Source organism: Malania oleifera, chromosome 7 (assembly GCF_029873635.1).
Source record: "Malania oleifera isolate guangnan ecotype guangnan chromosome 7, ASM2987363v1, whole genome shotgun sequence".
In the NCBI taxonomy this organism is placed as follows: Eukaryota; Viridiplantae; Streptophyta; class Magnoliopsida; order Santalales; family Ximeniaceae; genus Malania; species Malania oleifera.
This window is the reverse complement of record NC_080423.1, coordinates 99,859,265-99,887,162: the sequence shown is the minus strand read 5'-3', so window position 1 is coordinate 99,887,162 and position 27,898 is coordinate 99,859,265. Positions and strand designations below refer to the sequence as shown.

At 37.8% G+C, this 27,898-nt stretch overlaps 1 protein-coding gene across 10 annotated transcripts; it reads left to right on the top strand.

Moving 5' to 3' along the window:
• The first annotated feature begins 259 nt into the window (after positions 1–259).
• Positions 260–27,898, top strand: LOC131159693 (uncharacterized). 10 transcript variants are annotated; one of them, XM_058114794.1, is made up of 9 exons: positions 261–428; positions 11,355–11,413; positions 12,883–13,097; positions 13,205–13,263; positions 15,643–15,702; positions 15,805–15,874; positions 17,640–17,709; positions 25,634–25,660; positions 27,351–27,898. In XM_058114794.1, exons 3-9 carry the CDS (start codon positions 12,885–12,887, stop codon positions 27,398–27,400), a joined length of 549 nt encoding a protein of 182 aa, XP_057970777.1. In that variant the 5' UTR covers positions 261–428; positions 11,355–11,413; positions 12,883–12,884; the 3' UTR covers positions 27,401–27,898. The 10 variants fall into 10 exon arrangements, with proteins under 10 accessions (XP_057970779.1, XP_057970777.1, XP_057970774.1 ...); XM_058114791.1 differs by having other exon boundaries at positions 263–428; positions 12,786–13,097; XM_058114790.1 differs by having other exon boundaries at positions 396–428; positions 11,315–11,413; positions 12,786–13,097.

Below are 27,898 nucleotides of genomic sequence, written 5' to 3'. Positions count from 1 at the left end.
ATGAAATACTTAAAAATTTTGAGTTGGAAACTCAGTTCTAGCTTGAACAATCTCAACCTCGATTTGAATTTGATTCATTTATACTTATTTTAACTATAAAATAGTATTAAATACATACATAAAATGTATATATAAAAGTTAAATATATATTACATCATATATAATAAAAAAATAAAAATAGAAATCCTCAATTAGGCTCTTTAACTATTTACCTGAACTTTAACGACCTGTACCGATGGAACCGTATATAACCTATACCGAGGTGCTCCCGAGTTTTTCCTTTCTCTCGCTTTCTCCCTGGAGTCTGCTCCTCGCTGAAGAAGACTCAGAAGAGCTCCACTCAGTCATGCCTGCGGGCGTTCACAGCCGTCTGATCTAGGGCTCATCGGCTACCGGATGCTGCTCCCACTCTTCATTTCAAGCAACAGGTATTTAATTGCTCTCTAACGCTGATTTGTAGTGTGGATACGCTGAAAGTTCTTCATTCAATGTCCAGTTGGTTCCGGGAAAACTTTGGGAAAGGACAGAATAGAAAATCTAGAAATCAGAATCCCTCGGTTATCTCTTGAATATATATATATATATTTAAGATAGCTTTATAGATTTCGAGTTGTATTTTTTTTCCCCCTGTTTTCGAACTTCTGGGGTTAGGCCATTGCTGAATTCGTTGAATGTAAATACAGCTTGAAATATTCTGAACTTTAAAATCTGTTTTGATTTTGTGATCCAAATAAGCATCCAACCCAAAACCAATTGGCAATGGGTGAAGGATTTACATGTAACAGGGGTTCCGTGGAAGATTTACAAAACACCAATCTTGTTGTCATGCTTCACTCTTTTTTTTAATTTTAGTGGGCCCACATTGTTTTTGCAAATAGGTCTCACTTACATGAAAAGTGTTAATGCAGTACAGTAGGATTGGTGCATTGTAAATCTTACTTGGTGCCCTGTTCATGTAAATTTTTCTCTGTTGTTACACAAGATACCATTTGGTTCACGACCTCAGCCACTCAAAAGAGGCTTCACTTTATTGACATTGTCCTGATGGTGACACCTTCTAGTTGAGAAAAACTTGCATGTGTTGGGCCACTGGGCGGTGGATCCAGGTTCTTTGGTTAGTGGAGGCGATCATGTGCAAAATGCAGCTTAAAATTTTATTTTATTTTTTCATTTTTTAAGATTAAGTTTTTAATAGGATTTGTTTATCATCATAGACTATCATATATTAACTTATACATAGCATTTGAGGACTAATAATTACAAAAAAAGAAATGGAGTTTTCACCACATTCATTTAAATAAAGATACATCTTACAATTGCTTTCAATGGATTTCAAGCTTTAAATTGTTCAATAATCAACTCATGCAATATTATTAAAAGTATCTCTCTAAAGATAAATGACTAATCCAACCATCTCCATCCAATTATTCAATTGATTTTTACAAGCTTCATTGCCAAAAAATGTCCTCTCGATGATTTTAGTTGTAAACTTATAAAATCAGTGCTAATTTGACAAGAAAATAAACAAATGGGTGAAAGACATCGTTTCTTGTCTCTAATAGAAAAAAAAAAAAAGACATTGTTTCTTGTCTCAGCCAACTTCACTGCAAGGTTACCACTTCTTTTAAGTTCAAGAACTCGATGCTAGTATGCATATGAATGAAGTAAGTCTTAACATTCAAGTTTAGAATCGAGTGCCATGATATTAATCTAAGGAAATTCATATGAGTAAAAATGAGTAATACAATTTAACTTTTCTAGTTAAAAGCAAAGAAAGCATCATCTGGTGTCACGGGCCGAATATTTCACACCTTTGTGAAGAACTGTGTGGCACCTGGTATTAGAGCTCGTTTAATTGCGACATGAATTCAGTTGCCTTCATTGTGGGATTGGGAAAGCTTGGGTAAGTGACCATGCCGACCAATGCTGAGAGAATTGGTGTGTTAGAAGCACAGGCTGAGACAATAGCCAACAATGTGGCCATTGAGATGGCTTGACTTACAGAAAGTGCTAATGTATTGGAAGGATCACAAAAACATCAACAAGGTTCCATGGTGGCTTTGTTAGAGGACCTTCACCATGCTGTAGTGACCTTGCAGGCTGACATTATTAATCTAATTGTAAAGGTGAATGTGATGATTCTTGCTATGGGAAAATCTAACACTCTGGGTTTAGCAAGACCAAGATACCCAAATCCGCAACGTATGGGGGTGCCCGTGATGCCAAGGAGTTGGAAAAAATTTTGTTTGATATGGAGTAGTACTTTCGTGCTATGAGGACAAACTCATAACTAGTGAAAGTGAATAATGCAACCATGTACTTGGTTGGTGACGCTAAGCTATGGTGGTGTACCAAATACGATGAAATAGAGAATGGACGCTGTGTTATTGATTGTTGAGCTGACTTAAAGAGAGAGCTCAAGGCCCAATTCTTTCCTAAAAACTTGAGTACAATGCTAGAAGAAAGTTGAGAGACCTCAAGCATATTAGGTCAGGGAATATGTGAAACAGCTTTTTGCTCTGATGTTGGATATCTGGGACATGTTGGAGAAAGATAAGTTATTCTATTTTCTTGAGGGGTTGAAATCGCGGGCAAGAATCGAACTTCATAGACAAAGAGCTCAAGACTTGTCTATCGCACAAGCCGCTGTGAAACGCTTGATTGACTATACTAGAGAAAATTCTGCTTTGTCCAGAGAGAGTGGCGTGGGTGGAAGCAATGGAAAGTCTTTCAAGAAGGGCAAACCTAAAAGTAGGACAGCTAACAATAAGATGTCAACTTCAAAATAAGCTCATTGCCTTGAGGGTGCAACACACCCAATGTTAAGGGCAAAATTTCATGCTTCTTATGTTGAGACGCCTTTTATAGGACAAACCCGTGAGGCTAGTGGGCCAAAGCGGATGATATCTCATCGGAGTTGGGCCCAAGACCGTTATATCTGGTGAAACATGCTACATGAAGAAGTAACTTAGTATTCTCCGCAATGACTTATTTGTTTACCTCTACATATTTACAGTAGTATAAAATAATTCAAAGTAATAGTAATGTAAACTTGCAAGCTATTGAGCTTCACGTTGTGGTCATCCTTTTACAACAAAAATGCTCACACTATAGCTGTTGCTAAATAAGGAGACTTCATCTAATAAAGCTTCCCCCACTTTATCTATCGTTGTCTCTAGTTGCTCCCTGGAGATTTGAAGACTAGTTTTATGGAATTGATGATATGAGATGTTGTGCCTTTTCTTTGTGAAGCTTGTTGATGATTCATTTTTTATTACCAACACATACTTCATCAAATGTAAAAGCCCTTGCAAAATCAAATGAATGTATTGAATCTAATAGGTCTTTGACTCCAGCTCTTTGCAAGTTCATTATTGAACAATTATGGGAGCCCTAATGTGTATCACTGTTTAAGACATGTATCTTGACTCAGGCCTTGTCCACCGAGAACTTCCCAATTTCCTTATGCTTCTATAATTTTAGCAATTTGATTCTCACAAAGAATGTCATGATATTTACACAGCAACATTCAACAAAATAACAATCAAGTTGAAAATGATGCATGTTTTATGTGATTCTTAATAATAGCAACAATTGTAAGCATTGGCATAGAAGTAGAGGGATTTTCCCTCAAAAATCAAACTTTTGAGACCACTAAGCTCACCTCGCCTACACACACAAACACATACACATATATTGTCAGCAAAGAAAGAATTTCATTGAAGTGCATCAGGGGGATGCTGCCCAAATACAATCAAACAAAGAAAATCATCTGCATTGCTGATTGTAAAAAAAAATTAAAATTACAAGAGAGTCAACCATAAATAAATCACTATGCCATCTGGTCACAATAGTAGTCCATTGGTCTTTAGTAATATGTATGGGTGTGGCTGATCCTTCAAAAAGCTCTCTTATTTCTTTCCCTCCATACAAACCAAAAGATGGCATGGCGAAGAGGGACGAAGCTTTCTTCCTCTTCTTGCTAGAACAGATACATTTACAGGCCCACAAATCTTCTTTCACTGTTCTGGCAGTAACTCATTGCTGTCTTGCCAGAGAAGCAGTCAAATCCCAAGGGATCTGCCCAGGACCAGTGTAAGAGGATGTGGTCATTCAGCACTTTCCAAACACAATAAAAACATTTTAACATGAGGCAGCCCCCCTTTTCTGCGGTTATTCACATGCAAAGAAACAACTTCTGTGGGGGCTGTTGTTTTCCAAGTGCACTTTCAGGGAAAGTTGCTGCAGGTTTCTGCGTGTGGAGTGAGTTTCCTATAATAAGATCTAGTTTTAAATCTTCCGTTATTGGCTAGGATCCACTTAGGATCACTAGTAGGGTTCCGCACTTGGGTTTTGCAGAAGTTGCCATAAAAATATGTAAGATGGTCAATTTTTCCATTCAAAAGCATTTCTTATCAAGGGAACGTTCTTGAAAATCCCTTGTTTAGAAATTTACAGATGATTACTGACAAGGGTAACCTTATTGCAAGCAGAGTTGAAAATGGAAGGGAATTTAATGCAAAGGGGAGAGTGACTGCACACATGTCGTCAAAAAAGAATGTTGTGCCCATTCTCCATTTGGAAGAAGATGAGGGAGAAAAAAATCATCCCACCCTTTCTTGATGTATTTCCAAACCCCAACGCCCCATCCTCCTCTCCCAGCTTTAGTGTGATCCGACCATTGTTCTGATAACCATATTTTGAAGCGATAATTCCCCTCCAAAGTTGTTCCTTCTCTTTCATGAATCCCCAAAGCCATTTCCCTAGAAGGGCTTTGTCGAAAGTAGAGAGAGATTAGATTCCTAAGCCTCCATATCTCGTAGGTTGTTTAACAGCCACTACCCCTATAGGTTGTGCTTCTTGCCTTGCATTCCTTAACACCATCATAACCTTGACCACATGGCTTGTTATGCTCAATCCATATTTGCAAAAATAATCATTGAATTCTTGCATAAGTTATGAAGCACATTCAACACCAGGAAACGCTTACCCCTTATATGGTTTACAGAATTAGGCTTAGAATATAATCAAATTTTAGGAATGGAATCATATTCCAGTGTTTGGTTTGTGGAATGAAGGGCAGAATCATATTCCATCAATTTTGCGAATGGAAGAATCGTGATTCTAGTCCAGATGGGCTGGAGTCTATCTTTATTCCTTGGAATCAAACTCATTTTATAGTAAAAATGTTTAAAAACAACAAATAATAATATTAATTATTATTACTATTACAATAAAAATAATAATAACTAATAATAATTGCAATATCAATAATTTCATTATTATAAAAAATAATAATTATTTAAGTATAATAATTATTATATCATAATAAAATAATAATAACAACTAATAATAATTACATAGCAATAGTATTTATTATTCTAAAATAATATTAATAACAAGAACAACAATTATTGTAAAAACTCAAAAATAATAATAATTATTATAAAATAATAAAATATTAATAAAAATAAAAATAATAACACTAATAATAATCATTAGTATAAAGAAAAAATAATAATTATAAAAATAAATAATTATGCATTCGAGGCATTAAAAATTACTTATTTTTCATTCCATTAGAAGCTATTGAAAAATACTAAATGTTGATAAGGAATAGAAACTGAGATTCCTACTGTCATTCCATCTTACTAACCAAACGCAGCAATTGTATTCCAAAAGCAATTCCATTCTTGCCTTGATTCCATTCCTCCCTCGACTCCTTTCTTGCTTCAATTACATTTTGTAAATCAAACGGGGGGTTTGTGATACTTTCCCTTTTATCCATTTTCTGCATAGCAAAAATCATTTGCTCTTTATTAGATATATCATGTAACTCATCAACTATATTGGCAAATGATTTATTCCCCATATCATTAATTATTGCAACAATGGTCTCATTTTCTAATACATTTGTGATATTCTTTGAATATCTTGCATAGTTAGCTAATGATTCTCAATAGTATTGTGTAGAAATTGTTGTTTGCTTCATTGTGATTAGTAAGAAATGTGAGAAATTTAAGGAAATTATCTTGATTTGTAGTTCATGATGACTGCTAAAAGCCAATGATTAGCACAACAAGAACTGAATGCAATCAACTGATTTCAATTGGCGTTCTTGGTATATGCTCTACTTGGTTGGATTGTTTACAAAAAGCAACTAGGATGTGTTTGACTTTGATTCATAAACTTTTGTCATTTCTTCAAAGCTTGATGCAAGCACCACTTGGTTTGTGAAATAAAGCGTAGAATGAAGAGAAAAATTCTAGCCTTGAGTCCTATTCTACCATTTCGTTTTCTTAAATAAAGATAAATTGCATTATGATGGATTGCTAATTCCTTCATTTACTACAAGTTTGATATGTAGGAATTGAATGGAATCAAGTGGCATGGAATAAAATTTACAACTTGATTTCGTCATGCTTCTCGTCCATTCGCAAACCAAACATGATGTTATTGGAATTGTGATTCCATCCCCTCACTCATAGGATCCCCAGTTATGCTTGAATGACTAAGTGGGTCTTAGTAAAGTTGATTCTAAGTGACAAGCCCTAATAAGTTAATTCACTAAAGCATTTGATCTATTGATGGTTATATTAGTCATTTAGCATTATTAGTATGTTAGTGTTATGTTAATAAGTGAGAGATAGTCGGGGTATTATGGTCATCGGTATGTACTTCAACATATATTATAAATAAAAGGAGAGATCTATCACTATGATTAGGTCTTCCATTTTACCCAGTTATTCAACATGGTATCGGAGCTGGTTACCAAAGAGGTCTTGGGTTCAAGTCTTGTTGCCTGCTTTTATTATGTGGTGTTTAATAAAAAAAAAAAAAATATTGTATTCCCTGTAATGGGTGTTATTTATTGTGTGTATCTATCCACGTGCTATTGGGCTGCACATGCGAGGGAGTGTTAGAGTTTGATATACATTGTTCGTCCACAACCTAATAGCTTAAGATTTTTGGTCAAGTGCTTGCTTAACATGGTATTAGAGCTATAGTACTTGAGTTTGGTCTTTGAAAGTGTGTGGTAGATCATTTTGTGTTTTATTGTCATACTTCATTCGAAAGGATTTTACTTATTGTGTATGTGGATGATATTGTCATTACTAGTGATATAATCAAGTTATCCAGAGGAGCCTCAAGCATTTCCTGCAAACTATGTTTTTGACAAAGGATTTTGGACCATTGAAGTACTTCTTGGGTATAGAAGTATTGAGATCTCATATGGAAATCTTCTTGTCATAAAGGATGTATATTCTTGATCTTTTAGACGAGACTAGACTATTGCGATCCAAATTGTTGATGCACCTATGGATCCTAACAGTAAGCTAGTGTCAGATATGGGTGATTTGTTGCCTAACCCAAGATGATATTAGAGACTTGTTGGAAAACTAAATTATCTCACGTTCATTCCTCGTGGAATTATATATCGCAACAAGTGTCGCGAGTTAGTTTCTTGATTCTTCGAGAATAAGTCATTGTGATGTAGTGATTCGCCTCTTGAGATATCTTGAAGGTGCACCTAGGAGAGGTCTCTTATATCAGGACCGAAGTCGTACTCACTTCTGGGATATACTGATGTAGATTGGGCCAACTCACTTTCTGATGGAAAAACCACAATCATATACTATATCTTTTTTGGTGGAAATTTGGTTTCTTGGAGGAGTAAGAAACAAAGTGGCCAGGTCAAGTGCAAAGTCAGAGTATTGGACCATGGTTCACACTACATGTGAAGTATTGCTAAAGAATATTTTGGAAGAACTGGGTTTTCCACATTCTCAATCTTTGGAGTTGATGTGTGATAATCAAGTTGTCATTCATATTGCCTCCGACCCGGTCTTTCATGAGCGAACAAGACACATTGAATTTGATTGCCACTTTGTTCGGGAGAAACTTGTGCAAAAGCTCATTACCACCACACATGTGAAGTTTGATTTGCCACTTTCTGATTTATTTACTAAAGCCTTGGGGGGGGGGGGGGTGGGTGCTTGTGTTAGATTCCTTTCAACAAGCTAGGAGCATATGAAATATATGCTCCAGCTTGAGGTGGAGTGTTGATGGTTATCTTAGTCATTTAGCATTATTAGTGTGTTAGTGTTATGTTAGTAAGTGAGGGTTAGTAAAGATATTATGGTCATTGTTATGTACTTCATCATATATTATAAATAGAGGGCTATACCTATCATTGTAATTAGGTTTTCCATTTTACCCAATCATTCAACATGATCTATTAAATTTGATTATCCTTATAAGGTTTCTTTTAGTGTAGTTTTTTACTCTTAGAGAATCTTGTTAGAAGGTAAATTAGGGTTGCTTTTCAGTTAGGCAAATGTCATGTCAAGAATAAGTTGTATTTTATAATGCTTTAGAGTCTGCAGAAGCTCCATGAAGAGTGTCTGTTGAAGTGAGGTCTAACCTCTCTCTCAGTGTCTTCCTCATGGAGTGGTCCAATTGTTTCAAATTTTCTGGTGTGTCTTCTCTATGTAATATTCTATGTCTTCAATAAATTATGTATGCCAGTGTTCTTATTCTATTAATTTGTCATTGAATTCCTGTGTAGAAAGCTGAATGCAGGTAGTTGTCACGAGTTCTAGCACGTTTAATGAAATGATTATTCCAGTTTGTTTATCTAATTAAGTTGTCATTGTGTTCTTGTATCCCTTTGGAAATGGTATCAGAACAGCCCAACTAATCGGGGAGTTTTCACTTGTCCCAACAACTCTCTTGTTGCCGTCCTCTTGGAGTGGCCCAATTTGTTAGGCGATTCTCTATGAAAAGTCAAAGACATGGCTTCATTTTTATGAGTGGATACAACACCTATGGAGTTGACTGGGAATTATTTCAGATTTTATGATTCTTTGGGAAATTCCTAAACTCAAGTAATTCAATGTCCACTACTTGATACAGAACCTATGGAGTTAATGACTTTCTTGTTCTTTGGATTCATCGGGGGAGAGAGTTTCAGAACAAAGATCTTCTAGGGACATTGTTTGAACTGAAGAAGACCAGGCTGGTTCTCCTTTCCTCTCTTAATATATCTTATTATTCTATCTAAAAAAGGGGAAAAAGAAAGAGGAGAAAACTGTAAGAATTCTTCAAGCTGGCAGTGTTGTACTGTAGTTTACCAGGTAAGGTTCCTGTGGCATCATGGACTCTCTAGCATCATGAACCTGAAATTCCAAGCAAGATACCCCTATTTGAAGTTTGAACATATTCCAAATTCCATCATTCTATGAGTTGACAAGGAAGCCAGGTCTCTTTATGTAATATCTTTTGAGTTATACAAAATTGGCTTCATCTTTGATGCCCTGACTCTTTCTGCCTGCCTTTTCCAGAGACAAGTTAATCCAACCATGACGACATCTTAGTTAAATATCTATAAATTGATATCTTTATCCCTTTCCCTGAGTGAATTCATTTCCCCTCATCACATTCCATTATCCTGAAGATTTCATCTACAATTCTAGAAGCAGCTTCTGTCCAGACAAAGATCAGAGCTATGTGGCTCATAATCCTTGTGTCAATGTGGAACTATGGTTATGACATCTGTGGCCCAGATAGGCTTGATGCCATTGATTGCTACCTGACCAGAGCATAGTTATGAGCTCAATGGACAAGACCTAAGCTTGATTCCTGCAGAGGTTTTGACTAGAAAAAAAAATCAATGGGTGGCCTTCAGTGAGCACTGTAATAGTCTGGACATATTTGATGGAACCAACCCTATAGTGATATTTTGACAGAATGATGACTATCCATAGCCCCACGAGCTTAATGATTATGATGCTGACTGTTCGTGATAAAGCCGAGTTGAAGTGATGAGTCATAATAAAGTAATTTTATTGCAGCACTTGAATGTCATGTCAAGAATAAGTTGTATTTGATAATATTTTGGAGTCTGTGGAAACCTATATAAAGGGGTAGTATCTGTTGAAGTAAGGCATAACCAGCGAAAATCGATTGTTTCCATTCTTTCTCAGGGAGCATGATACTCTATTGCATCACCAGTGTGGAATTGTTCCAATAACTTCTTATAATCTTGAGTGTCCGTAGAGAAAAGGAGGATGTCAGCTATGTAGATCAGAGAGTTTGGATGGTGGGTAAAGCCCTGGCCCAGCCACAGCTGTTGAAAGTATCTAGGAAGGATAATGAGATAAATGTCTAACAATAAGAGCCTGGAATTTGGAACTTATCAAACTTGGAGGCTTGGACATACTCTTTTACTTGTTTGTGGAGGAAGGAACAACATGCTTTTTACTGTTTGAGTGGAGGAGGAAACAGAACCATGGGCAAAGACAGTGTAGGCATTTATTACAGGAAAGTGGGTTATGGGGACTTAAGAAATAGAATTCCTAGCAAATCCCTTTGTATTTTCCAGTCAGAAGGTGTTTGCTGGTTCTCATGCTGATCATTTTGGTCAATATAAAACTAATGCTTCAGTGGATGATAGATTTTTCTAGTCATCCCCAGAATGAGGTGTTGCTAGAGTCATTTCTCAGTGTCACAGGTGCTGATTAGCCAAGGCAAGACACTAGGTTGTACACTCCACTCCACTCCCACAGACACCATGGAAAGGCCTTAGCATGGAGTTTTTCTTGGCCTGTAGAGGGTCAGGAGAGGGCACGATTCAGTCTTCATTGCTGTTGGTAGGTACTAAGTCACGACTAGATATGGTAAACTGTTCCTTAGGAAGTTTGCTGGGCTCTATTATTTGCCCAGTACTATAATGTGATTCAATGGAAAATTTAGTAACTATTTTTATAAGATTCTTTGGAAGCCTTTTGGAACCTGTTTGAAAATTTCATTTTCTTTCCACCGCTAATCTAGTGCACAGATTGAGGGGTTAAGTATAATTTGGGTGACCAACATAGCCGCATAGATGGGGATAATCAGGTACATGGACAATCTACTGTGTACTTTAGAATTTGTCCACAATAGTTCACTGATCAGTCCTTTAAATATTTTTGAAAGGGTTTTTTCACGACAGCTTATTCCTTTTGTGACTTGATGCTCATCCTTATGACTTTTTTGTCCTTCATGCTGTTGTTAGGCAAGAGACTGCATTGAACAGTGAAAAGTATGAACTTGCTTGTGATGCTTACTGTAGGCATATAGAATGTAATGATGGTGACTGATGTTTCACATTTATTATAAGCAAAGCCTGATGAACTCCTATAAGAAACTGCATGCTCAAGCCCCTGTTCCTTTTCATATCCTTTATAGGCTTGGCCTAATGACTAATTACTTGAACTATCTTCAGGTATGATTAGTCTGGTTCTCATTTTTATGGACTTGTCTCTTTATCAAGGCACATACACGCCTCCACTCACAGATGCAAGTATTTCTAGTTGTTGAGGAGCTCCTTCTTCAGCACTGGTGTTTGCTCTTCCTTCTCTTGTGCTTACAGGTATTAATTTCTCAAGAGGACTGGATATACGTCTAGATATTTTAAACTTGTATTCATATTTATATGATGTTGTGAATATGCCAGAAGATTAGATTTTAGCATCTTCACATAGCTTTTTCCAATGGTTCCTGCTAAAGTGAAAGGATTATTATATTTTTTATGTCTCACGGTTGCTAAAGTGGGGATCATGATTGTTTTTTGATAGGAGTTTCACTTGTATCGCAGTTGTAAGCATGATCTAGGAAAGCGGAAATTGAGTCTCTCTTTTTTTTTTTGTCTTATTTATAAAGGTTTTGGTTGTGAGAAATGACTTAAATCTGGGTAAAGGAAAAATTGCCGCCTATAAAAGGGCTTTATGGTGTAACTTTGGGGCATTGCTGATTGATTGAGAACTCAAACCCTAATTGAGTTTTAGCTTTGTTTAACCTTGTTATATATATATATATATATATATATATATATTTTAAACATTGGGGCTAGGCCAAGGATCTGACATGGCTTAGTGCCATTCTTGTTGGGGCTGGATGCCTAGCTTTGGGATATTACATTGGTACACGTTATCCTGCTTGCTTATTTGTTTCACCTAAAATAGCTAAAAGCACTGCAGCAGTTGAAGGTAACAACAATAAGAGTCGGCTCAAGCAGCCTCTTGAGATTGAGAAGCTAGCTGACATTCTTTAAGATTTTAAAATGGTTTGCTTTTTCCTCACTCCCTCCCCCTTCTCTCTCTCTCTCTCTCTCTCTCTCTCTCTCTCTCTCTCTCTCTCTATTTCTACCTCTCTAAGTGAAGCGGAAATTGAGTCTCTTTTTTTCTGTCTTATTTCTAAAGGTTTTGGTTGTGAGAAATGACTTAAAAATGGGTAAAGGAAAAATTCCCGCCTATAAAAGGGCTTTACGGTGTAACTTTGGGGCATAGCTGATTGATCGAGAACTCAAACCCTAATTGAGTTTTACCTTTGTTTAACGTTGTTAATTTTATTTTATATATATATATATATATATATATATATATATATATATATATTTTAAACAATGGGGCTAGGCCAAGGACGAAAGCCAAACAAGCCAGGCTAGAACATAGCCTAGACACTGCAAAATAAAATACAAGATAGAAAATGATACAAAAACAATAGGAAATAACCAGCTAACACAAGTCTAGCCATCTGAATTTAACATCCTGAAGTATTTATCCTCTTCTTATTTCTTGCTTGTCAATTGCTTCTACATTAAAGCATTTGAACATTGTTAAACCAAAACCGTATCACCCAACTTTCTAAAATTCCTTATTGTAGTAGGGACTATAGAAACTTTATTTTGTGATTGATCGTTAATGCAATTTTATGTTGTTACAATTTTGATTTGCCTCTTCTAGGTAGTATTTTGATTGGGCGTTGTCAAAACTTCCTTCTGTTTCTGGCGTGATTGTAGCTGGTACTGAATGCAGCTTGGCCTGTTGGTTTTGGTTTTAGATATGATGGATCTGACATGGCTTAGTGCCATTCTTGTTGGGGCTGGATGCCTAGCTTTGGGATATTACATTGGTACACGTTATCCTGCTTGCTTATTTGTTTCACCTAAAATAGCTAAAAGCACTGCAGCAGTTGAAGGTAACAACAATAAGAGTCGGCTCAAGCAGCCTCTTGAGATTGAGAAGCTAGCTGACATTCTTGAAGATTTTAAAATGGTTTGCTTTTTCCTCACTCCCTCTCTCTCTCTCTCTCTTTCTCTCTCTCTACCTCTCTAAGTGAAGCGGAAATTGAGTCTCTCTTTTTTTCTGTCTTATTTCTAAAGGTTTTGGTTGTGAGAAATGACTTAAAAATGGGTAAAGGAAAAATTGCCGCCCAATGCAGGTAGTTACTAATTTCTTCATGCCTTGAATTTGAGATGTGCCCTTTCTTTTTTCTCTTTATTTTTGTGGAGTGTCTGTTTGTTTTGGATACCAACCTGAAAAAGTTGGGGCGCCACTTGCCAATTGAGTTGAATTTCTGATTTGAACTTACGGAATTGGTTGTCTGGTTTTATGTTTGACAAAATAACTAATTATATGTCATTTAAGAAACACAACAATAATAGAAGTTTTTTCTTTTTCCTTTATTTTGGGTTGTGATATGCCACAACAGAATGATTCTCACTATAAGCTATTTTTTTGGGGATGATGATTGTGTAACGTGATCAATTCAATACTTTCCCTCCCTTTTTTTGATAGCCAAAGAACAATATTCACTAAAGAGGGTGCAGTCCTAGCACAAAAACAAAGATTACAAGGAGAAAGAATCAACAGAATCAAGGCCAGCCTGAGTATTAACAAAATGCTGCTTATTGACCTAAATTCTAGAAATACAAGGTGCTTTTTTATTCAGAAGCAGTGATTGACCATTGTAAAGCCCCTTTTCTGAAGGTTATGCACAGTCAAAATTTCACAATGGTTCCCATGTGAGAGCAATTTTGGGAGGAGCTGAAGTCTTCCAAATAACTTCCAGGGGAAAATGTTCAGGCCACTTCTGCAATTCTCATTGTTAATGATCTGATTGAAGGATTTCGGTCAAAAAGGGAAAAAAAATCTGATTGAAGGATTTCACTTAAAATGTGCCACTCCTAGGTCTCTTCCATCTTACTACATCCTTCCTACCTTGGATGACCAATCTCTCATATAAGAAGTCAAAAAGAAAAAAAAAATAAACTCTTCATTTGCAATCTTGAGTCTCCTAAGTCACATTCCACACACTCCGTCTGGCAGAGTTATAATAATTAGAGTTAACCAACACTTCCCTGCTCCTTGCCAGGTGAAACAGATCTGGGAGTTGTGTCTTAAGAGGGATATCCCCGCACCAGCAATCTTTCGAGAAAAGAATCAATTCACCCCTTCTAACCTCAAACGGTGAAGAACAGATCTGGTCAAGGAAGCAATTCAATACTTACATTTTTTTCATGCTTTCATCTCGTGATCCTCTAGGCCGCTGTGACTTGTCATCCATCCATTATGCTTCTGTTCATATTTAGCCTCCGGCACCTTCTTCAAATTTTGATCCTTCTCAGCCATAAATTCCAAAGCCATTTACTCAGTAAGGCTTTATTTAAGTCAACATGGCTGCTGAACCCCAGCCTCTTTGACAAAGTTTCATTTCACCACTCTGTGAAAACTGCCTCTGTACTACCTCAGAGGTATCTCTTCTGGATGTTCTCCAATCCTTTTTTGCCATTGTTTAATGTGCATGAAAGAAAGACAGAGAATGCACAGTGCAGTTGGATAGTGTTTTTGATGAGATTGATCCCCTAGGAAAATTCTTTTCCATCTCGCTAGCTTTTTTTTCAAACCTGTCTGCCACTCAATCACATATATCCTTCTGCCTGAATTTTGCTCCAGGAGGAAGACCCAAAGGTAGGGTGGAGTTTTCCGACCTTGCACCCGATTGCTTTGACTATGAATTCCTTCCGTACCTCTTTCTGAATGTGTATGCAGCTCACCCTTCCTCAAATTCACCTTCAATCCCACCACTGCAACGTGCCTACTTACATGCTCCTACCCACTGAAAACCCGTAAATGAAGGTATTATAACATCTTACTGAGAACTTCAATCATGAAATGGGAAGGAAAGGGGAAAGGAGACCCCCTTGCCTCTAAATTCTTGAGGATTTGAAAATTGAAAAAACTATAAGGTGCCATTAAATGAGAATGGAAAACATGGGTGAAGATTTGCACTTTCTGATCCATTTCCTCCGCCCAGGCCCAAACCCACCTTTTTCAAACATGGAAAAAGATCTCCAGAGAGACGTGATATTCTGCTTTCACCTTGTCCATTTTACAAATCAACCTGTTACAGCCTTCCTTCAGTTTATCATTGTCTACTCCATTAGGAACAGGCCACATCAAGGATTTGACGATCCTCCATAAAGGCATTTTGGCATATAGTCCCATGCCTTTACCATCACTTCCTTTAATATGTTAGCCAAGACCTTGGCTATTAATTTGTGGATGCATCCCATAGGACTGATAGGCCTAAAGTCCTTAATGTTGACCACCCCATTTTCCCATGATATCAAGACTATAAGGGTATTATTAACAATTTAACACAGTTCACAATATGTTCTACACTATAAGGGTATTATTAACAATTTAACACAGTTCACAATATGTTCTATGACTTATGTTTTATTCCATATTCTATATCTTGGTGTTGAATTCCATTTTGTTCTTACTCATGTTTGAAAGTTTTGTCTCCATTGGTCAGTCATGCAACTTTGGGTCTCTATAAAAAGCTCCTTCATCGGGCTCCAAAAGCTTTAAACAGGTATATTCTTGTACTTGTTAGAATTTTGACCATATTGAACCTTGCAGTTGTTGATGTGCTTTGCTCTCTATCCTTCCCTTTTGACCAAGTTTTGATATGCAGGTGGGAGATGTGTGGGCAGGTTAAGGTGGTTGTAAAAATAGAGAGTGAGGAAGATCTGCTTATTCTACAAGTAAGTATGGTTCGAAATTTATTGTTATGGTTTAAAGCTAAAATTTTTTGTTCTTAATGCCAATATTCCATCGAATATTATCATCCATGCATTCACATGCTGTTAGTCTCACATAAAACTCAACTTTTCAACTTAAAAAAACAGAATTATAAATTAAAAAATTGTTTCAAATCAATGCAATAGATGACAAGAGTCTCCCTTATGGCCGGACAGGGATCATATGAGCACCAAGTGACCTTTCAACACATATGAAACAAACAAATTATGGCCATAAAATACCCAATTGAGAAAAACCAGGATTTATCAATTAATGGTCAATTTCACATTCAAATTTTCACTCCCATTATATTATTTTAGTTAACAATTCCTAATTCTACTAAATCAGCTGTTTTGTGCTTATAAGCTCTCTATTGTGCCCATGTTAGAAGGTGACATGTTGCTTACATGAGCCATGAATTGAAGGTCAGAGTTTGCTTTCCTTCTATTATTTCAGTGAGAAAACCCTAGTTTTACTAAATTGGTTATTCTATGATTGGTGCTTGAAATAGATGTTCACATGCTTCTAACATGAGCCCTAGAAGGTTAGGGTTTGATTTTTTTTTTTTTTCAAATTTGCTAACTTCAGTTCTGGATATTATGCGCTAAAACTGAATAGTGTGGGTTTAACGCGAAACTGACCTCGAACTAGAGGATTTAAAATATAATGGATCCTTTTTTTTAGTATAAATAGGTTGTTTTTTAATATTTTAAGTCAATTACTAAAATACAAAATGCTAAGTGGGCACATTTTCAATTATTTACACTGCTTAAGAAAAACACTCAACTAAAGAATACCATTTTTGTTTTTAACTAGCACTTCTGCGTAACCACCACCCCCATCATATCTGGAATGACTTTTTTTTTTGGTCTCCCTGTAAGGTTACACATCCCAAATAGTTAGGTAGAAGGACCCCGATACTGTATTGGTGCACCAAATTAGAGCATACTATGGCCTTGGATCAATGGTAAGGTTGTTCTTTTGTGATCTGTTGGTCACGGGGTTGAGTCCAAGGAAACAGCCTCCTTGCATAAAAAGCAGGGGTAAGGCTGCGTACACTGTAACGACCCTCCCCCTACCCTCGCAAAGCAGGGAGCCTTGTGGCCCTGGGACGGTCTTTTATTCTTTAGGTCCCACTGGGTGGGCTTGGCCCAGAATCATTCTCTCGTCACTTATAATATTGCATAGGCCAATTCAAATCCAATTCAATGCTCTTAACACTGGGAGAAATGAACTTTTTCTGCGCATTAACTGCAAAATTTCCTCTTTACTTGTGATTAAGGGAAAGTAATAAGTAAACTCAAGTCTTAGGTCTCTGCTCCACATTAGATGTATTTTGTTCAGACTTTGTCATGGAGTGCGGGAGACCCATACTTTCTTTCTTATCAATCTAACAGTTGGAAAGTGATAAGTAAACTCAAGTCTTAGGTCTCAGCCCTACATCAAATGTATTTTGTTCAGACTTTGTCATGGAGTGTGGGAGACCAATGCTTTCTTTCTTATCAATCTACAATCTTTGTAGTTCTGATAAATGAAGCAGTGTTTTTGTTTCTATATTTTTGTTTTATGTGATTGGACAAACCTTCTGTCCATATCAATTCCCTATTGTATTGTCTTAGAGCTCTCATTCTAATATTTATGTCAAATACAACATTGTTATGCCTTTTTTTCTTCTTACAGTTTACCTTTGCCCTTGTGTGTAATCAAGTTCCTTATTGACTTTGACAGGAAAGGGCAAAATCTATTAAGCTACCAACCCATATTACTATTGATGCTGGGAGAACACAAATCGCACCAAGTGAGTTGCAAGTTGATTCTGCGTTATTCTTTTCTTGTAATGCCCACATGGTTCCTAGGGACACTGTAATTTCTTACTCATAATTGTAAGTTTCTATGGTTTTCTTGTAGTAGACTTATGATTTCCAACTTCGTACAAGGTTAGGACTTATTCAGAGTCGTTGTCAAACTGTCCTTGAGAATGATAAAGTGACCTGTTTTTGAGAGTTAGGTGGACAGGTCCTCTGGTTGTAATTCAATATTGGCAGATTGGGAAGATGATTCTGTTTAGGTGGAAAGGACCTCTGGCTGTAATTCAATATTGGCAGATGGGAAGATGATTCTTTGCTAAGTGATGAGTGCTTTTTAGATTTGATTTGTTGACCTAGTCAAAAGACTTGCACCAGGCCAGGACACAGGAGACCATATATCGGTCCTGTTAACTCTTGTGCAGCAGATTTTGGGTCCAAATTCATTGATATTTGTACATGCAAGCTGATCAGAGTCAGATTTCGTTGAAGAATGTTTCCAGAGCTTGGCCAGCACGATTGTCAAATGTTGAGTGCTTTAGAGCTTGAATTGTGATTGTGGGACTTATTTGTAGTTTATAGCCTAACCTAATACACGGTGCATCTTGAAATTCACCCCGAAGTGGGTACACTAAATGGAGGTGCACTTGTGATGAGAATTAAGACGATCCCTTTGGAAGTATGGACACTGTAGTTGTAGCAAATGCTTTTTGGATAACAGAGTTATTCAACAGTGTAGTATTAGGCAGTGAAGGAGAAGGAAGAGAAGCTTGGGGTGCATTAGGCAAGTGTATGGTGAACACCTGTCTTCCATGCTAGTCTTGGAGAATAGTATCAAAGTGTTATTAGTACATGTCATGGTCTTAAATTTCCACGAAACTGTCGAAATTTCCATCGAAATTTCCGATTTCCGTCACCTTCGAAATTGAAATGGCAGTCGATTTCTATCTTGCATAATTTCCGTCGAAATCTCAACGAATCATTCGAAATTTATCAAAACCTCGAAATTTGTCGAAACCTCGAGAGTGAAGTGAAATTTCTCTTTTAATTTATTTTATTGAAACAAAAGGTTATCACAAGTGCTTTTGAAATTATATGAAAAAATAAACTTATAGCAATATTTTATTTAAGCATTCATGTCTAAATTATCAATATTTGTATAATAAATAATATTTAAATGATTTATGAATTTCATTTGCATTAACTGAATATGTTTAATGTACATTATCTTACAAACATATTTGATACACATACTATTTTACAGCTTTTCCACCTCATACAAAACATAGATGTATTTAATTTGTAATATTTTAATTTTAAAACTTATATTTTTATGTTTGTTAACCATTTCTAAAGTTTCACAAAGAATTCCATGCTTTACTACTAGTTTCCATTATTTTTTCAAATTGAAATCGAAATTTCCGTTGAAATTTCCGTACTTTTGGAGCTTCGAAATTTGAGCCGAAATCGAAATTTAAGACCTTACTTATTACAGCCTTGGAAAATCTTTGCAATCACCAAAAGTTCCTTGGACTAGAAGAACAGGAGAAAATCCTTTGTTCATCTTGTGACCGTCCTCGACTCCAAATTGTGTGGGAAGGAAGAAATTCTTGGAAAAACATCATCATTGTTGCAGATGGAAAGGCAAGCACCATCGTTCCCCTCTTTTCTCAAAGAACAAATGGAAGTTTTAAAAAAGGAGTTATGAGGATACAAAAAAAAATTGATCATTGCTACTTTTGTAAGAGGCATTTTGCAAAATAGTGTCCCCAAAGAGAGAAAAAAGACAGTATGGTAGCATGTTGCATTCTGCGATGGAGTAACTTAGTTACTTTTAGGTTTAGAAGAGGCCAAGAGGCTTTCATAAGCCTAAGCAAGATGAGAAAGCTTACTTAAAGTGTTTACAGATTTGCTGCACAACCGTCATCCATAAAATCTTATCTTAGTTTGGGATATGTCTAGCATCTAGGATGTTTTTATCTCTAAGAAACTACAAGATAACCAAAGGTTATATATGATGAGAACAATGTAAGTGCCAAGGGCCATCTATGAGTAATGTTTAGGAACTGGCAAGTGGGAAGCATTTATCTATAACTATATAAATAATACACCAAAACACAACAACTTCAACCACCAACAATGTTTAAGCTCCACTAGGTGGGGTTGGCTACATGGATCAACCAGTGCCATTAAGCATAATCTAGGGCAATATCCTATGGTAGTGGCGAGTGTTGTCAAATCTGTACTAACTATTTCAGTCCAAGTTATTTTAGGTCTGCCTGTCTCATTTCTATTGCTGCTAACATTAATTCACTCCTTACTTGTGCATTGTTTGGCACTTTGGTCTATGGTGCAAGAGCCCAAACTATCTTAACCTTCCTTACCTTATCTTGTGCAAATGCCATGGGTCACGGACCCCCAAAATGGGACTCAAGTAAGGGCCGTGTGGCACTCGTTGAGAGCTCACCCTCGACAAGTCAGCCAACTCTCACACGTTCAAGCCTGCAAGCACGAGCACCAGGTGAGTCTCAATACTCAAGGAAACCAAGGAACAATAGGATTTCACATGAGCAATATATTCTTATACATCGAATAAGACTATAACAATCAGAGACATCACAATCCAAGGCAACAAAACACCACAATGACAAAAACTACTTGTATTATTCATCTACAAGAGAATCACCATACAAGCGATAACACAGATATTCATATATTCATTCTAAATCCCTGAAGAATACAATTATAGCAGTATCTCACTCCCCTTTTTCCCCATTACATTGTCACACCCTAACATCCTCCCCCGCTCATTTTATCGACGTCCTCGTCGATGTGTTGTAGAAGGCCTTCTCACTCTTCTGATGTCGAAGTAGATGTCGTTGACTACGAATTTATGAAATCTTCAATCTTCTCTATGGTATGCTGAAGGTTGTCTGCTGTTTCCCAACTATTCTCTTCTTCCCCCAGTCCTCACCACTGAACCAGAAATTGTTGTTGTTGACGACCTTCTAGATTGACGACTCTGTCTGCAATGATCTCCTGGACTTCTTTGGTGACAGGCTGCCTTCTGGAAATTGTTGATCTCCTTAATTATTGTCGGTGCGGATCTGCTTCATCTGTGTGGAATGACTTTAAATTGCTTACATGAAACACGGGATGGACTGGACGTCTCTGGCTTTTCATCCACTCGGGTTGCTCAAGCCGATAAGATGCATGACCCACCTTTTTGATTACTCTGATTGGACCTTCGTAACAATGTAACAACCTTTTAGTCGCAGAAGATTTCATAGAGTTAAAACAGAATTGTGCCGTGTCCAGTAAAGTAACCCAATTCTTCTGATTGGAGTGAACAAAATGTCGCAAGTATTCTTCCAGCATCCCATTAAAACGTTCAGTTTGACCATTTGTCTGTGGGTGATAGTTCGTGGAAAGATTAAGGTTTGAACCCATCAAGCAAAAGAGTTCACCCCAAAATCCCCCCGTGAATCTAACATCCCTATCACTAATTAAGCTTTTTGGAACACCCAATATTTCACCACATGCTTGAAGAATAACTGAACTGTCTTCTCTGCTGAACGCGTCTTTGAGACTGGTACGAAAGTTGCATACTTTGAGAACCGGTCAATCACCACCAAAATTGTGTCAAACTCCTCTACTTTTGGCAACAAGGAAATGAAATCCAAAGAGACACTCTCCCATGGCTTGGCAGGAACTAGCAATGGCTCCAATAAACCTAAGGTCTTCTTTCTTTCTACCTTGTCTTGTTGACAGATCAAGCACGTTTTGGTATAACTCATCACATCATCTTGCATATTCGGCCAATAATACCCCTGTGTAATCAAAGCATGAGTTCTTCGCCATCCCAGATGACCAGCCCACAACGTATCATGACACTCTTTCAGTAAGGTTTTCCTCAAGTTTCCAGATTTGGGCACATAGACTCTCCTGCCTTTAGTCATTATCAGTCCATCTTCTACCCAGAATTGTCGTGTCTTCCCTTCTTCTATTTGTTTGCTTAGTGACTGCGCCTGCTGGTCTGTACTTAAATGTTCCTTGATAAGATTCTTCAAAGGTAGCGCCACCCTACTAGTTGATAGATGACTGATGATTTTCAATGCTGCCAATTCTGTTGTTCTTCTGGGGCAGTTTTTGGGGCTTCGGTTTCCCCTTGAAGGGCCTTTGTAGCATTCAAAACCTTACGTTCAGGGCACTTTGCCACTCGATGCGGACCCATGCAAAGAAAACATGAGATCGGCACTTGACGCTCTCCACCCCCCGTTCGTCCGCCCCTACACTCCCTATTCATGGGCGCTCTTTTATCTTTCCAAGAACTATTTGTCTTCCCATCCTTTCCCCCATTTGTGGGCTTATACACTTTATTGGGACGGGAATCATTATTGGCGGATGTAGGGAAATTTCGCTTCCCAGAATTATCTGAAAAAGTCATCCAACCATTCAGCAGCAGCGAGGGCAGAAGAGAGATCACCAGCACCTTGCCGACGTATTTCATTTCTTGGCCATGTCTTCAAACCCCGAAGAAAATGAATCAGTTTATCTGATTCAGTCATGTCTACAATGTCCAACATCAAGGCTTGGTATTCCCTTACATAACTCCTTAATGAGCCCGTCTGTTGCAATTCCATTACTTTGCACTTTGCTATATACTCCACATTTTTTGGATAGAATTGGGCCTTCAACGCCTGTTTCAACCCCTCCCATGTGTTAATGACACATTTATTGTGCTGAATATCATTCCATTTAGTTCTCCACCACAATTTTGCATCCCCAACCAGGTATACTTTTGCCATATTGACCCGGTCCACTTCTAAATCCGCTCGGGAGCACGTGAAGTAGTGTTCCATATCAAAGAAGAAATTGTCTAGCTCCTTTGCATCTCGTGTACCCCCAAAACTTTTAGGTTCCGGTACCTTCCATCGAGAATTCTCATTTGGATCTGCAGCTGGCCATCGGGCTAACTGTGCCACTGCATTCACTTTCGCAGTGATCTCTTGTAAATCCCTCTAGACTTGGACCACCGCACTTTGGACATTGCCCATCTCCTTCAAATCTTCCTTCAAAGCAGTAATGGACACTTTAACATCTTCTGTAAGGAAATCAAGATTATCAGTTAGCTCCCGTAAGGAGGCCTCAAGTTCTATTGGCTCTCCCCGTTGGGACGAAAGAGATGGCAATATGCCCTCAATATGTTGTAGCCTGCTCTCAAAGGCTTCCAACTGCTCGATACTCTTCTGGAAGGCCTCAAGCTCTCTTGGCCGTTTCTCTAGGGATTTCACACTTGGAATGAATTTTTCAAGTTCCTCAAGTCTCTCTACGACTTTTGATACCCCATAGAGATTTTCTCTAAGGTTTTCTTCGGCGGCCTCAAGCTCTGTTGGCACGCCTTTCTCTTTTATCAATGTTGCCACCAATCCTTGGAGGTCACCGCACGTCGTCTCTAGGGTTACAAGTTTTGTCTCAAGCGCCTCAATGCGCTTCACTCTTCCTGACTTATTTCTCATATTCCCACGCATGGTGCTCGCACACACTGTGCTCTGATACCAACTGTCATGGACCCCCAAAATAGGACTCAAGTAAGGGCCGTGTGGCACTCGTTGAGAGCTCTCCCTCGACAAGTCAGCCAACTCTCACACGTTCAAGCCTGCAAGCACGAGCACCAGGTGAGTCTCAATACTCAAGGAAACCAAGGAACAATAGGATTTCACATGAGCAATATATTCTTATACACCGAATAAGACTATAAGAATCAGAGAGATCACAATCCAAGACAACAAAACACCACAATGACAAGAACTACTTGTATTATTCATCTACAAGACAATCACCATACAAGCGATAACACAGATATTCATATATTCATTCTAAATCCCTGAAGAATACAATTATAGCAGTATCTCACTCCCCCTTTTCCCCATTACATTGTCACACCCTAACACCATGCCTAACTTATCACGAACGACTTCCACTTTAGTATTCTCATATTGGAAACAATTACTTTTTGGATATATTGTTTGTTAGTTGCCCAACATTTTGATCCATATATCATAACTGGTGTTATACCCGTTCTATATAGCTTGTAATTTTTACAATCAATGTAGCCAAATAACTTCTGCACTATCCATCTTGCTTTAGCTATGTAATGCATATTCTTTAAGTTATTCAGCTTGTTTAATAGATCCAAGATATTGAACATTGGTGCTACTGTGCTAAGTATTTCTTAATCATTAAGCTTAATATTTTCTCCAATGTTGCTGTTAAAATGACAAAAATTACAGATAATATATTCTGCCTTATTTCTACTTATCTTAAAATCTTTAGATTCTAAAATTTCTTTCATTAATTTAAACTTAGATTGTAGTCCACCTCTAGTTTTATTGTTAGGACAACATCATCTGCAAACAAAATACACGATCTCATTTCGGATATTCTTAGTTAGTGCATCTCTCACTAACTCAAGAAGATATGGATTCAAAGCAAACCCTTAACAGGTACCTATTGTTAATGGGAATTCCCTACTCTAAACATGTAGTCCTAACACTGTTTATTACTCTATTTCACATATTCTTAAAGAGATCTATGTACATAGTACATACTTCCATTTTTCCTAGAACCCACCATAGAACTTCCATAACTATCATATCTTAGGCTTTCTCAGGTCAATAAAAAATATGTGCAAGTCTCTCTTCTTTTCCCCAAACTTCTTAATAGATATATAACTTATGTAAGCTTAAAACCAAATGAATTTTCTGAAAGACATGTTTTTATCCTTAATCTTTGTTTAATTATCTTTTTTTCAAAGTTTTATTGTATGACTCATAAGTTTAATTCCATGATTATAATGAGATTTTTGTAAAAAATCACAAGAAAGAAAGTTCCCCTCCAAATAATAAAAACATTAATCAGGGCATTATAAGTAGAAGATGGTTTGAAAAACGAGTTACCAAAGATTCCTATGCAGCCTCACCTACTCAAATATCCTCCCAAAGCCGAATGATATTCCCATTTCCAACTTGGAAACAAGTTAAGAGGGTAGAATTAGCGAACAATTTGAGAAATGAATTCTTAAGGGCTCACATGTGAAGCATTGCCATTATCTCTAGTATCTAAACCATTCCGATGCAAAGCATGCTTGCTTCTAATTCCGAGGGGAACGTCCACAGTGATTTCCCAACTTGAGAAAGGTTCTTAGAAACCACATCTCATCCTCTTTCAGACTTGGGTCTTCTAACCCTATCCCAATAAACAAGATGGTCCCTCTTCCCCTCTTCTACTCCTAATCACATAAACTCTCTCATAAGCCTCTCCAGAACAGCAGCCACCCCACTGGAATTAAAAGGAAAAAAATAAATGGGAATAATAGAAAGAGCAGCATTGATGAGAGTAATGCGACTTCCAAAGATAGATATGCTTCTTCCGATCCTCCAACCTACTTCCCACTCTCTCCACCACCAGGTCCCGAAAGGTGGAGGAATTAGGATTGCGTCCAAGAGGAAGATCCAAATAAGTCAAAGGCCAATCGATATTGGTACAACCAGCTGAATCAACATGCCAAAGACGGACCCCAAAAAATGATGTGTATGAAAATGAGATATCATAACAATAAAATGTTGTTTCTTTAAATTTGTTGATGCTGCTTTCTTTTCCTCTTTTTTTTTTTCCGGATAAGTGATAAATAGTGAGATCTGAACCTGTGGGCAGTGCTTTGAAATGGTGCTATAGTACCACTTAAATCAAGGCACCAGTTGAACACTGATTACTTCTTGGTTAACAATTTTTTTTGTTCATTATAGGGACACTTGCAAATATAACACATGCAACCCTAGTACAGTTAAAAATTTGTTCCTTGAAAATTTTATTTTTTAATGGGCTTCTTGCTTACCTTACTCGTTAATTTTTCAGATTCAAGGACAGTGATGGCTATTCTTGGTGAGTTGACCTCTTTCCCTTACCCACATGCGTGGAAGCCTTTAGTTTGTCTTTTAAGAGTTTTTTATGAAATTATTAAGAAAAAAAAAAATGAAAATACACAAATATGTACGGGTGGGGGAAAATTTACAGAAATAAACCCAACCGACTTTTGGAAGGTTGGTCGGCTATTTTTTATTTTATTTTATTTTTTATTTTAAAAGTAAAGAAAACACAATCGATTTTCCAAAAGTCGGTTTTGTGTCATCTAGACTGGGACTAACGCACTGACCGTCTGCACACACAAGTTTTTGTTTTTTTTTAAATTGGCATAACCAACTTTTGGAAAGTTGGTTCTACACGTGGGCTTAGCAGTTAGCACCCTCCCGGCTTCAGCAGAATCAGCACCCTCACCACCTCCATCAACACCGTCATCCTCTCTGCTGTCGCTGCAGCCATCCGCTGGCCCATCTCCTTCCCCACCCTGTGCACGTCGCACCCTCACCACCTCCATCAACACCATCATCCTTTCCGCTGTTGCCGCAGCTGTCTGCTGCCCTATCTCCTTGCACAGCTCCCATAGGTATCGCACCTGCGCTGGCAGGAGCGGGAACATATGGTGACACGAGACGTGGCAAATGTGAACTGTGAAATGCTGTGTGAATGGTCGTGCGAGATTTGGGTTCCCCCATGTACTCATAGACCAATGGGCAATACTCTGTAAACTATCCAAAATCATCCTCCTGGCAGTGGGAACCTCGCCAGAGATGCAGTGGTTGTAGGTGATGTTGAGCTTCGTTAGGTCTGTCAAGTCTCATTAGGAAATTGTTGAAAAAGTTGCTGGAGAATAAGTCGGTGAGACTCCGCTAGAGAGAGGGAATTGCAGAAGCTTGCTATGGCTAAATCTCGCCAACAATCAACTTTCCCATAAGATCCCTGCAAATTAGTGCTCATCAGAAAAAATCCATCACCAATGTTTCCATCGAATAAGGGGAATGATCAGATTCTTGTGGGCCTTTGTGAGTGCTTGGCAATGATGAGATGGGTTCCAACAACCAATTACATAACATAATTATGTACATATCTAAATCAACAAAGAGATGGGGCAGCGGATGTCTGCGGCGATGGCGGAGAGGATGATGGTGTTGATGGTGGTGGTGAGGGTGCGCCGTGCAGAGGGTGGGGAGGAGATGGGGTAGCAGACAGCTGTGGCGACGGCGGAGAGATTGACGGTGTTGATGGAGGTGGTGAGGGTGCTGATTGTGCTGAAGCCGGGAGGGTGCTAAGCCCACGTGCAGAACCAACTTTCCAAAAGTCGGTTCTGTCAATTTTATTTTATTTTTTAATTTTTTTTCTGTACAGACTGTCAATGTGTTAGTCCCGGTCTAGGCGGCAGGGAACTGACTTTCGGAAAGTCGGTTCTGTGTTTTCTTTGCTTTTTGTTTTTTTTTAAATAGCCAACCAACTTTCCAAAAGTCGTAGATTTATTTCCGTAAGTTTTCTACATATTTGTGTTTTTTCAATTTTTTTCTTAATAATTTAGTAAAAAACTCTATTAAGCCCTGTGTATCAAATAGGAAATTCCTCATTTCCCCCTTTCTGAAAAGATATAGATGCGCACAGACGCTCATGCCTACTCTTGTACCTACTAGGTGTGTTGTATATATCACTGCAGTTGCCTTGGTTTTCTCTAATTGCCACATGCTTGCAGGACCTGCTGATTTGGTCGACGATGTAACAGGTGGATTAAAGCTTTTGTGATGGCTTCTCCACTCAAAGGGTGTGCTAATTTTATGAACTGCCAAGCATTTGGAAGGCATGACAAATTAATTTGGTCGACGATATAACAGGTGGATTAAAGCTTTTGTGATGGCTTCTCCACTCAAAAGGTGTGCTAATTTTATGGACCGCCAAGCATTTGGAAGGCATGACAAATTAATTTGAGGGGGATCAATTGGACCACATATGAGGAATCCCCCTTGTATGCAAAGCCTCGACTTTGAAAGACATTCAGTTTTCTTAATCAACTCATGAGCTTTGCTGATATGTCTGGCTCATTCATGTACTTCCATTCCTGACAATGATGAAAAATATTTTAAGGACCCCATACATGATGAAATTGAGCCATTACCAGCATACTAATCGCCAAGATTCAAGCTTCGCAAACAAGCCCCTAGTGTGTCGCATGCTACGCTCCAATGTGTAATCTATTTGAAATTTGACTTGCATGATTTATACAAAGAGAAACATTAAACGTCT